Source organism: Bufo bufo, chromosome 4 (genome assembly GCF_905171765.1).
Source record: "Bufo bufo chromosome 4, aBufBuf1.1, whole genome shotgun sequence".
In the NCBI taxonomy this organism is placed as follows: Eukaryota; Metazoa; Chordata; class Amphibia; order Anura; family Bufonidae; genus Bufo; species Bufo bufo.
Genome location: NC_053392.1, coordinates 240,860,118 through 240,872,640, shown reverse-complemented (window position 1 = coordinate 240,872,640; position 12,523 = coordinate 240,860,118). Strand labels below are relative to the sequence as shown.

The 12,523-nt window shown below is 45.5% G+C and overlaps 1 protein-coding gene across 1 annotated transcript in view; it reads right to left on the bottom strand.

Moving 5' to 3' along the window:
- TFRC (transferrin receptor) overlaps positions 1–11,496 on the bottom strand; it is a 105,291-nt gene extending 93,795 nt beyond the window's left edge. Inside the window, exon 1 of the mRNA XM_040428406.1 lies at positions 11,425–11,496. Within this exon, the coding sequence (XP_040284340.1) occupies positions 11,425–11,481 (57 nt within the window). The 5' untranslated portion in view covers positions 11,482–11,496. The remainder of the gene's footprint in view (positions 1–11,424) is intronic.
- Between the last annotated feature and the right edge of the window lie 1,027 nt (positions 11,497–12,523).

Sequence of the window (12,523 nt, the reverse complement as noted above, 5' to 3'; positions counted from 1 at the left end):
TGGATTCAGGTCTGGGGAACGGGCGGGCCAGTCCATAGCATCAATGCCTTCGACTTGCAGGAACTGCTGACACACTCCAGCCACATGAGGTCTAGCATTGTCTTGCATTAGGAGGAACCCAGGGCCAACCGCACCAGCATATGGTCTCACAAGGGGTCTGAGGATCTCATCTCGGTACCTAATGGCAGTCAGGCTACCTCTGGCGAGCACATGGAGGGCTGTGCGACCCTCCAAAGAAATGCCACCCCACACCATTACTGAGCCAATGCCAAACCGGTCATGCTGGAGGATGTTGCAGGCAGCAGAACGTTCTCAACGGCGTCTCAAGACTCTGTCACATGTGCTCAGTGTGAACCTGCTTTCCTCTGTGAAGAGCACAGGGCGCCAGTGGCGAATTTGCCAATCTTGGTGTTCTCTGGCAAATGCCAAACGTCCTGCACGGTGTTGGGCTGTAAGCACAACCCCCACCTGTGGACGTCGGGCCCTCATATCACCCTCATGAAGTCTGTTTCTGACCGTTTGAGCAGACACATGCACATTTGTGGCCTGCTGGAGGTCATTTTGCAGGGCTCTGGCAGTGCTCCTCCTGTTCCTCCTTGCACAAAGGCGGAGGTAGCGGTCCTGCTGCTGGGTTGTTGCCCTCCTACGGCCTCCTCCACGTCTCCTGATGTACTGGCCTGTCTCCTGGTAGCGCCTCTATGCTCTGGACACTACGCTGACAGACACAGCAAACCTTCTTGCCACAGCTCGCATTGATGTACTATGTTACTCGGCCTTATGTACTATGTTACTATGTTACTATGATGTGCCATCCTGGATAAGCTGCACTACCTGAGCCACTTGTGGGGGTTGTAGACTCCGTCTCATGCTACCACTAGAGTGAAAGCACCGCCAGCATTCAAAAGTGACCAAAACATCAGCCAGGAAGCATAGGAACTGAGAAGTGGTCTGTAGTCACCACCTGCAGAACCACTCCTTTATTGGGGGTGTCTTGCTAATTGCCTATAATTTCCACCTGTTGTCTATCCCATTTTCACAACAGCATGTGAAATTGATTGTCACTCAGTGTTGCTTCCTAAGTGGACAGTTTGATTTCACAGAAGTGTGATTGACTTGGAGTTACATTGTGTTGTTTAAGTGTTCCCTTTATTTTTTTGAGCAGTGTATATATATATATATATATATATATATATATATATACAGTACAGACCAAAAGTTTGGACACACCTCATTCAAAGAGTTTTCTTTATTTTCATGACTATGAAGGCATCAAAACTATGAATTAACACATGTGGAATTATATACATAACAAACAAGTGTGAAACAACTGAAAATATGTCATATGCTAGGTTCTTCAAAGTAGCCACCTTTTGCTTTGATTACTGCTTTGCACACTCTTGGCATTCTCTTGATGAGCTTCAAGAGGTAGACCCCTGAAATAGTCTTCCAACAGTCTTGAAGGAGTTCCCAGAGATGCTTAGCACTTGTTGGCCCTTTTGCCTTCACTCTGCGGTCCAGCTCACCCCAAACCATCTCGATTTGGTTCAGGTCCGGTGACTGTGGAGGCCAGGTCATCTGGCGCAGCACCCCATCACTCTCCTTCATGGTCAAATAGCCCTTACTTTCAAAGTTTTCCCAATTTTTCGGCTGACTGACTGACCTTCATTTCTTAAAGTAATGATGGCCACTCGTTTTTCTTTACTTAGCTGCTTTTTTCTTGCCATAATACAAATTCTAACAGTCTATTCAGTAGGACTATCAGCTGTGTATCCACCTGACTTCTCCTCAATGCAACTGATGGTCCCAACCCCATTTATAAGGCAAGAAATCCCACTTATTAACCGCCTCCGGACCGCCTAACGCAGGATCGCGTCCCGGAGGCGGCAGCCCTGCGCAGAGTTACGCATATATGCGTCATCTCGCGAGACGCGAGATTTCCTGTGAACGCGCGTACACAGGCGCGCGTGTTCACAGGATCGGAAGGTAAGCGAGTGGATCTCCAGCCTGCCAGCGGCGATCGTTCGCTGGCAGGCTGGAGATGCGATTTTTTTAACCCCTAACAGGTATATTAGACGCTGTTTTGATAACAGTGTCTAATATACCTGCTACCTGGTCCTCTGGTGGTCCCTTTTGTTTGGATCGACCACCAGAGGATACAGGTAGCTCAGTAATAAGTAGCACCACACTACACTACACCCCCCCCTGTCACTTATTAACCCCTGATCACCCCATATAGACTCTGTCTGAATGGAGCCTTACAGGGGGGTGATCAATGACGGGGGTGATTACCCCATATAGACTCCCTGATCACCCCCCTGTCATTGATCACCCCCCTGTAAGGCTGCATTCAGATGTCCGTATGTTTTTTACGGATCCACGGATACATGGATCGGATCCCCAAAACACATACAGACATCTGAATGGAGCCTTACAAGGGGGTGATCACCCCATATAGACTCCCTGATCACCCCCCTGTCATTGATCACCCCCTTGTAAGGCTCCATTCAGACGTCCGTATGATTTTTACGGATCCACTGATACATGGATCGGATCCGCAAAACACATACGGACGTCTGAATGGAGCCTTACAGGGGGGTGATCAATGACAGGGGGTGATCACCCCATATAGACTCCCTGATCACCCCCCTGTCATTGATCACCCCCCTGTCATTGATCACCCCCCTGTAAGGCTGCATTCAGATGTCCGTATGTTTTTTTACGGATCCACGGATACATGGATCGGATCCGCAAAACACATACGGACATCTGAATGGAGCCTTATAGGGGGGTGATCAATGACAGGGGGGTGATCACCCCATATAGACTCCCTGATCACCCCCCTGTCATTGATCACCCCCCTGTCATTGATCACCCCCCTGTAAGGCTCCATTCAGACATTCTTTTGGCCCAAGTTAGCGGAAATATTATTTTTTTTCTTACAAAGTCTCATATTCCACTAACTTGTGTCAAAAAATAAAATCTCACATGAACTCCCCATACCCCCCACGGAATCCAAATGCGTAAAAAATTTTAGACATTTATATTCCAGACTTCTTCTCACGCTTTAGGGCCCCTAGAATGCCAGGGCAGTATAAATACCCCACATGTGACCCCATTTCGGAAAGAAGACACCCCAAGGTATTCGCTGAGGGGCATATTGAGTCCATGAAAGATTGAAATTTTTGTCCCAAGTTAGCGGAAAGGGAGACTTTGTGAGAAAAAAAATATATACAGGGAGTGCAGAATTATTAGGCAAGTTGTATTTTTGAGGATTAATTTTATTATTGAACAACAACCATGTTCTCAATGAACCCAAAAAACTCATTAATATCAAAGCTGAATATTTTTGGAAGTAGTTTTTAGTTTGTTTTTAGTTTTAGCTATTTTAGGGGGATATCTGTGTGTGCAGGTGACTATTACTGTGCATAATTATTAGGCAACTTAACAAAAAACAAATATATACCCATTTCAATTATTTATTTTTACCAGTGAAACCAATATAACATCTCAACATTCACAAATATACATTTCTGACATTCAAAAACAAAACAAAAACAAATCAGTGACCAATATAGCCACCTTTCTTTGCAAGGACACTCAAAAGCCTGCCATCCATGGATTCTGTCAGTGTTTTGATCTGTTCACCATCAACATTGCGTGCAGCAGCAACCACAGCCTCCCAGACACTGTTCAGAGAGGTGTACTGTTTTCCCTCCTTGTAAATCTCACATTTGATGATGGACCACAGGTTCTCAATGGGGTTCAGATCAGGTGAACAAGGAGGCCATGTCATTAGATTTTCTTCTTTTATACCCTTTCTTGCCAGCCACGCTGTGGAGTACTTGGACGCATGTGATGGAGCATTGTCCTGCATGAAAATCATGTTTTTCTTGAAGGATGCAGACTTCTTCCTGTACCACTGCTTGAAGAAGGTGTCTTCCAGAAACTGGCAGTAGGACTGGGAGTTGAGCTTGACTCCATCCTAAAGCCGAAAAGGCCCCACAAGCTCATCTTTAATGATACCAGCCCAAACCAGTACTCCACCTACACCTTGCTGGCGTCTGAGTCAGACTGGAGCTCTCTGCCCTTTACCAATCCAGCCACGGGCCCATCCATCTGGCCCATCAAGACTCACTCTCATTTCATCAGTCCATAAAACCTTAGAAAAATCATTCTTGAGATATTTCTTGGCCCAGTCTTGACGTTTCAGCTTCTGTGTCTTGTTCAGTGGTGGTCGTCTTTCAGCCTTTCTTACCTTGGCCATGTCTCTGAGTATTGCACACCTTGTGCTTTTGGGCACTCCAGTGATGTTGCAGCTCTGAAATATGGCCAAACTGGTGGCAAGTGGCATCTTGGCAGCTGCACGCTTGACTTTTCTCAGTTCATGGGCAGTTATTTTGCGCCTTGGTTTTTCCACACGCTTCTTGCGACCCTGTTGACTATTTTGAATGAAACGCTTGATTGTTCGATGATCACGCTTCAGAAGCTTTGCAATTTTAAGAGTGCTGCATCCCTCTGCAAGATATCTCACTATTTTTGACTTTTCTGAGCCTGTCAAGTCCTTCTTTTGACCCATTTTGCCAAAGGAAAGGAAGTTGCCTAATAATTATGTACACCTAATATAGGGTGTTGATGTCATTAGACCACACCCCTTCTCATTACAGAGATGCACATCACCTAATATGCTTAATTGGTAGTAGGCTTTCGAGCCTATACAGCTTGGAGTAAGACAACATGCATAAAGAGGATGATGTGGTCAAAATACTCATTTGCCTAATAATTCTGCACACAGTGTATATCAATTTCCGCTAACTTGTGCCAAAAAAAATAAATTTCTATGAACTCGCCATGCCCCTCATTGAATACCTTAGGGTGTCTTCTTTCCAAAATGGGGTCACATGTGGGGTATTTATACTGCCCTGGCATTTTAGGGGCCCTAAAGCGTGAGAAGAAGTCTGGGATCCAAATGTCTAAAAATGCCCTTATAAAAGGAATGTGGGCCCCTTTGCGCATCTAGGCTGCAAAAAAGTGTCACACATCTGGTATCGCCGTACTCAGGAGAAGTTGGGCAATGTGTTTTGGGGTGTCATTTTACATATACCCATGCTGGGTGAGATAAATATCTTGGTCAAATGCCAACTTTGTATAAAGAATGGGAAAAGTCGTCTTTTGCCGAGATATTTATCTCACCCAGCATGGGTATATGTAAAAAGACACCCCAAAACACATTGCCCAACTTCTCCTGAATACGGCGATACCACATGTGTGACACTTTTTTGCAGCCTAGGTGGGCAAAGGGGCCCACATTCCAAAGAATACCTTTCGGATTTCACAGGTCATTTACCTACTTACCACACATTAGGGCCCCTAGAATGCCAGGGCAGTATAACTACCCCACAAGTGACCCCATTTTGGAAAGAAGACATCCCAAGGTATTCCGTGAGGGGCATGGCGAGTTCCTAGAATTTTTAATTTTTTGCCACAAGTTAGCGGAAAATGATGATTTTTTATTTATTTTTTTCTTACAAAGTCTCATATTCCACTAACTTGTGACAAAAAATAAAAACTTCCATGAACTCACTATGCCCATCACGAAATACCTTGGGGTGTCTTCTTTCCAAAATGGGGTCACTTGTGGGGTAGTTATACTGCCCTGGCATTTTAGGGGCCGAATGCGTGAGAAGTGGTTTGAAATCAAAATCTGTAAAAAATGGCCGGTGAAATCTGAAAGGTGCTCTTTGGAATGTGGGCTCCTTTGCCCACCTAGGCTGCAAAAAAGTGTCACACATCTGGTATCCCCGTACTCAGGAGAAGTTGGGCAATGTGTTTTGGGGTGTCTTTTTACATATACCCATGCTGGGTGAGAGAAATATCTTGGCAAAAGACAACTTTTCCCATTTTTTTTATACAAAGTTGGCATTTGACCGAGATATTTATCTCACCCAGCATGGGTATATGTAAAATGACACCCCAAAAAACATTGCCCAACTTCTCCTGATTACGGCAATACCACATGTGTGACACTTTTTTGCAGCCTAGGTGGGCAAAGGGGCCCACATTCCAAAGAGCACCTTTCGGATTTCACCGGCCATTTTTTACAGATTTTGATTTCAAACTACTTTGCACGCATTTGGGCCCCTAAAATGCCAGGGCAGTATAACTACCCCACAAGTGACCCCATTTTGGAAAGAAGACACCCCAAGGTATTTAGTGATGGGCATAGTGAGTTCATGGAAGTTTTTATTTTTTGTCACAAGTTCCTTTTGTTTCTTATTTCCTCTTTTGATTATTGTATATTAATGATTATTACTTGCACATACCATCAGAACAGTTTTCTTAAAATTATCTATAACTTATTAATTTATAAGCTTGGTTTATAAGATTTTTACTAGTTAAAACTGAATGTAACATTCCTATTATATGAATGTTTTCTTAACTGTTCTGCACTCTGTGGTTTTTCCACATCTCTGTTTACTTTTGGAGACTTGAACCAACTCCTACAGGTAGCTCATCATTTTCCATTTTATGCTGACCATAACATATCTGATAATGAATGCCTGAATTCAAATAATATGCAAGTAACATATTGGAAAAACTCAGCACTTGGCAATCCAAATTGCTTTTTTACAAATGTGGTTTACCCAGCTGGGATATTGCTGACCCTGCTCAATTTTCCCATTTACTCAGGACCAGAAAGGTAGTCTAATTTTATGTCGGCAGCATTCTAACCAGCTCATAAGGGCTCATGCACACGAACGTGTGCTGGCCGGGCCCATACTGCGGACAGCAAATTGCTGTCCCGAAATGCACGGGCACCGACCATGGGGCAGCCGCATGCGGATCGCAGACCCATTCACTTGAATTGGGTCCGCGATACGCATCCGACGATCCGCACCGCAAAAAAAGTAGTGCATGCACTGCTTTTTTACAGTGCGAAGGGACGTGGGTTTCCAGTGCCTCCGTTCCGCATCTCCCGGATTGCGGACCCACTCAAGTGATTGGGTCCGCGATCCGTGATGTAGGATGCACACGGTCGGTGCCCGTGTATTGCAGACCCACCGTATGCGGGCCGAAATACGGCCACGGCCGGGCAATGGCCGTGTGCATGAGCCCTAACTCACATGAGATACTAAGTGACAAGACTTTACACCATATTCTGGATTACCACTGTAAACTGTATATGCACAAAACCACTCTTAACAGACTTTGTGGCATAACCAGAACTTTGCATAAAGATTATGATTGACGTTATTGTAAGTACTGGATTAATGTCTGCAGTATCAATGTATTGGCGGGAAAAATCTGATAAGATTTGCAGATTTGTCGCAGAAATCCAGATTGAAAAGCCACCCTCGCACATAACCTGAAGGTGCATGCAGTGTCAGTGCCACTGGGATCCCACAAAGTCAATGTAAAGAAGAAAACCGCAGCATCTGTCACGAGAAGGGGGTGGGGAAGGTGCAAACTGACTCCACCCACACTTTTGTCCCTGCCTACTTGCACTTACCCGTCCTAGGCAAGGGAGCACAACTGGGCGGTGATCCCTAACCTGAGTAAGTGCGGGAGAGACAAACAAAACAGACAAACACAGAGAGATCACACTAGCAAGGTAAAAACCAGGAGGTCAAGGCGGTACCAGGGAACAAGCAGAAGCAGCGTCAATACCAGGAGAAGCAAGTAAGACAAAGGGAGCAGGCGAGGACAAGTCTAAGTCAAGCAGAAGTCAAATACCAACAGAAGCGACAGTACAAGAGGAGCAAGCAAGGGACAAAGTAAAAAATGAGCCAAAATACTAATACCAAGTAGCAATGTCAAAGGCAATATACACAAGGTATAGGACCTTAAACACAGGCAACCTGTGGCCAGCAGGCTCCCTGTTAAAATGGGGAGAGAAGGAGTCATGTGACGTGGCCAGCGTCACATGACTCATCCCCCTGCATACAGCTGAGCGCCTACTTCAGCGCTCAGACTCTTCGCAGTAACTATGGGAGCGGGGGACGCCGGCCACGCTAAGGAGGCGTGCGCGGCCGGGTCCCCTCCGCCCTCCGTTGCTCTAGAGATGAGGACGCAGTGCACATCCTCGCTCCAAACTTATTGCAGGGCGCCAGCGGTGGAGGGATGGAGCGCGAATCCGGCGCCCTGTGACAGCACCATATCCATCACATAAAGTTGACTTTATTTACCAAATACTTAAAGGGATTTTCATATTGATGGCTTACACTCAGGAGAGGTCATCAATATTAGACCGGCAGGGGTACGACTTCAAGCATCCTTACTGATCAGCTGTATGAAGAGGGAGCGGCATTTTGCGAGCGCTTAGGAATCTTCATAGACCTTGTAATGTCACATTCATCAGACACATGGCCTAGACCAGTGATGGCTAACCTTCGGCACTCCAGCTGTGGTGAAACTACGACTCCCAGCATGCTCCATTAATTTCTATGGAGTTCTGAAAAACAGCCAAGCAAGTGTGCATCTTGGGAGTTGTAGTTTTACCACAGCTGCAGTGCAGGAGTTAGCCATCACGGCCATAGACGCAGCTCATTCCTATTCAACTGAATGCGGCTGAGCTGTAATACCAAGCACAGCTGCTATCAAATGGATGGCGCTGTGTTTGCTAAACTATGAGGAGGCTAGGTCACTTACCAGAGCTTCAGTGAGCGCCACAGCTTCCTCAGACAGCTGATCGGTGGGAGTCAGATTCCAGCTGATCTGATATTGATGTACTATGTTCATCCCAGCCCTATCCTCAGGCCCATCTCATCAAACCATGACTCGCTTGTTTACCCTTCTTTTAAATATGCAGCCATTGCATCCATCCTCAAGATGTCAGCCCCATCCCCCTACTTCTTTTTTCCTCAAAACTACCAGGAACATGTTTAGCTTCAGGTGACCTCCTACAAATAATCCAACCCACTTTTTGGGTTCCAACCCCACCACTCCACTGAATCTTCCTTAATCACTAATGATCAGCTAACCGCCACAGCCAAGCAACATTAGGTCATTATGTACCTGGCCGGAGGCCATAAGGAGGGCTCAGGCCCTCTGTGAGATTTCAGACCCAGGAGGGCCTATGACAAGTCCGTCCTGTATGCTGATCACACCCAGATTTAGCTCTCTGGCCCAGATATTGCCTCCCTGCTATCTAGAATTCTAGATTACAGTATATATTAGCTATATTCTACAAACTCATGCTTTCAAAAACTCAATATTGAAAAATCTTATTTCATGATCTTTTCCCCATCTCACTCAACCTCGCTCCCGCACCTGACCTACCTCCCTTTCCTCGCTCTCACATGTCCATTTTTGATTCTGCTGTGTCTTTTAAACCACATGTCTTTACCACCTCCAACTGCCTCAAACTTTTCCTGTATCTGCTCATTTATCAACAACAATGCTAGTGCATGTCTCATCATCTCTCACCTCTCTAAATATTTCTGACTTAAAGGGTTTCTGTCACCCCATTAAACCGTTTTTTTTTTTTTTCTTTAATAATAATCCCTATAGTGCGATCTCATGATACATAATCAAATTAATAATTTTGGTTCAGTAGATTTTGGTAAAAAACGATTTTTAAAATATGCTAATTACCTTGCTACCAGCAAGTAGGGCGGCTACTTGCTGGTAGCAGCCGCATCCTCCGATGGTAATGACGCCCCCTCGGCATGCTGATTGACAGGGCCAGGGAAGGTAATCCTTCTCTGCTGGCGCTGTTAGAATTTGAAATGTCGCGCCTGCGCCGTACCTGGCTTCAATCGGCGCAGGCGCACTGAGAGGCGGCCGCTCTGCTCGACCGCTCCATCCTCAATGCGCCTGCGTCGATGACGTCATCGCATACACCCGGAAGAGAAGACGCCGGCGTCTTCTCTTCCGGGTGTATGCGATGACGTCATCGACGCAGGCGCATTGAAGATGGAGCGGTCGAGCAGAGCGGCCGCCTCTCAGTGCGCCTGCGCCGATTGAAGCCAGGTACGGCGCAGGCGCGACATTTCAAATTCTAACAGCGCCAGCAGAGAAGGATTACCTTCCCTGGCCCTGTCAATCAGCATGCCGAGGGGGCGTCATTACCATCGGAGGATGCGGCTGCTACCAGCAAGTAGCCGCCCTACTTGCTGGTAGCAAGGTAATTAGCATATTTTAAAAATCGTTTTTTACCAAAATCTACTGAACCAAAATTATTAATTTGATTATGTATCATGAGATCGCACTATAGGGATTATTATTAAAGAAAAAAAAAAAAACGGTTTAATGGGGTGACAGAAACCCTTTAATCTCTGATCCTCCCAAGACCTCCTTCTTTGCTGTCCTCGTTTCGTTGTTGTATCGTCCTCCTCTGACACTTTGGGTGAAGCTACTCCTGGGTTTATGTCTGGGGACGAACCCATGCAATTAGGGGGAGCTACTCCTAGATCCGCTTTTAAGCATACTGGTAATAGGAAGGGAGTGTGTTTTTTCTGCGGACAGAAGAGACATTTTATAAGAGTATGTCCATACATTCAACGGCAAACAGAAAAAAGAGGGACATTTAATTCCCATCTGACTCTTTGAGTGGTGAGAGGAGAGTCAGAAAATGTGCATTTGTCTTTGACTGGTAGTACCCGATTTCTCCTTGCTGCTGAGGTGGCGCTAGAGTAAAAAACTATGGGGATTGAGGTGTTTATCGACAGAGGGGCTGGGGTGAACCTGATTCATGCTCAGTTCGTGTGGCAATTAACCCCTCAGATGTGGCACCTGAGGGGTTAATTGCCGCGTATCGCATGCCCTATTATTGAGGCCGGGTGCCGGGTCTGTGATACCGCTGCAGACAATTGTATAAAGGAGTTAAAGAGGACCTTTCATGGGTCCAAAGAATATGAACTTAGTATCATGCTGCATAGAGCGGCGCCCAGGGATCTAAGTGCACTTACTATTATTCCTGGGCGCCGCTCCGTTCACCCGCTGTGGCCCCCGGTATTTTCAACATTCAGAGCAAGGAGGAGGAGACGCCAGTGTCTCTCCGTCTCCATGACAGCAGCGCTGTCCAATCAGAGCGAGGGTTTTTTTTTTCTCCCTGGCTCTGAGCTCTGTGCTGTGATTGGACAGCGCTGCTGTCAGGGAGAAGGAGAGACACTGGCGTCTCCTCCTCCTTTCTCTGAATGTTGAAAATACCGGGGGCCACAGCGGGCGAACGGAGCGGCGCCCAGGAATAATAGTAAGTGCACTTAGATCCCTGGGCTCCCCTCTATGCAGCCTGCTACTAAGTTCATATTCTTTGGACCCATGAAAGGTCCTCTTTAACTCCTTTATACAATTGTCTGCAGCGGTATCACAGACCTGGCACCTGGCCTCAATAACAGGGCATGCGATCTGTGTCAATTAACCCCTCAGATGTGGCACCTGAGGGGTTAATTGCCGCGTATCGCAACCCCTGCATTGTCTACACACCTGAGGCGAGAAATATAATTGGTGACAGGAAAAGCAGACGTCATCAGGAGAGTACATAAAAAGGGTTGCCCTCGCCGGCTCCACGTCAAACACTGCCAGATTCCCCTAAGGATGTGAGTTGGAAATAGGGTGAAAATAAGTCTAATAATAATAATGATAATAATGACTGTGTGTGAATAAGTTGCAATTGTTTAATACGCCCATCACTCACAAAGTCGGTCACCTTGCTGTTAAATTGTGAATACTGAAGTAGGGCAAACCCCTGCTGTTTTAGACCCTAACTTAGAGCGGTGTCACAGGGAGGGATGAGTAATGTTTGCAGGTAATAGTGGGAAATATTAAATAGCAGAAAAAGAGGAATGTCAGGTTTTCTCTCTAATCAAGCAACCACTCAGATATTTTTAGCCGAGGCTGCAAAAGTTTTCTCTACTCAAAGACTGCCTATTAACATACTAGATATAAATCAGGCATTCAAAGAGATAAACAAGACATATAAACGCTATATCCGCTCCCTATGGGAAGTCACTAGTCTTGAATCATATCTGCAACAAAGAATTGTACAGGGAGTGCAGAATTATTAGGCAAGTTGTATTTTTGAGGATTAATTTTATTATTGAACAACAACCATGTTCTCAATGAACCCAAAAAACTCATTAATATCAAAGCTGAATATTTTTGGAAGTAGTTTTTAGTTTGTTTTTAGTTTTAGCTATTTTAGGGGGATATCTGTGTGTGCAGGTGACTATTACTGTGCATAATTATTAGGCAACTTAACAAAAAACAAATATATACCCATTTCAATTATTTATTTTTACCAGTGAAACCAATATAACATCTCAACATTCACAAATATACATTTCTGACATTCAAAAACAAAACAAAAACAAAACAGTGACCAATATAGCCACCTTTCTTTGCAAGGACACTCAAAAGCCTGCCATCCATGGATTCTGTCAGTGTTTTGATCTGTTCACCATCAACATTGCGTGCAGCAGCAACCACAGCCTCCCAGACACTGTTCAGAGAGGTGTACTGTTTTCCCTCCTTGTAAATCTCACATTTGATGATGGACCACAGGTTCTCAATGGGGTTCAGATCA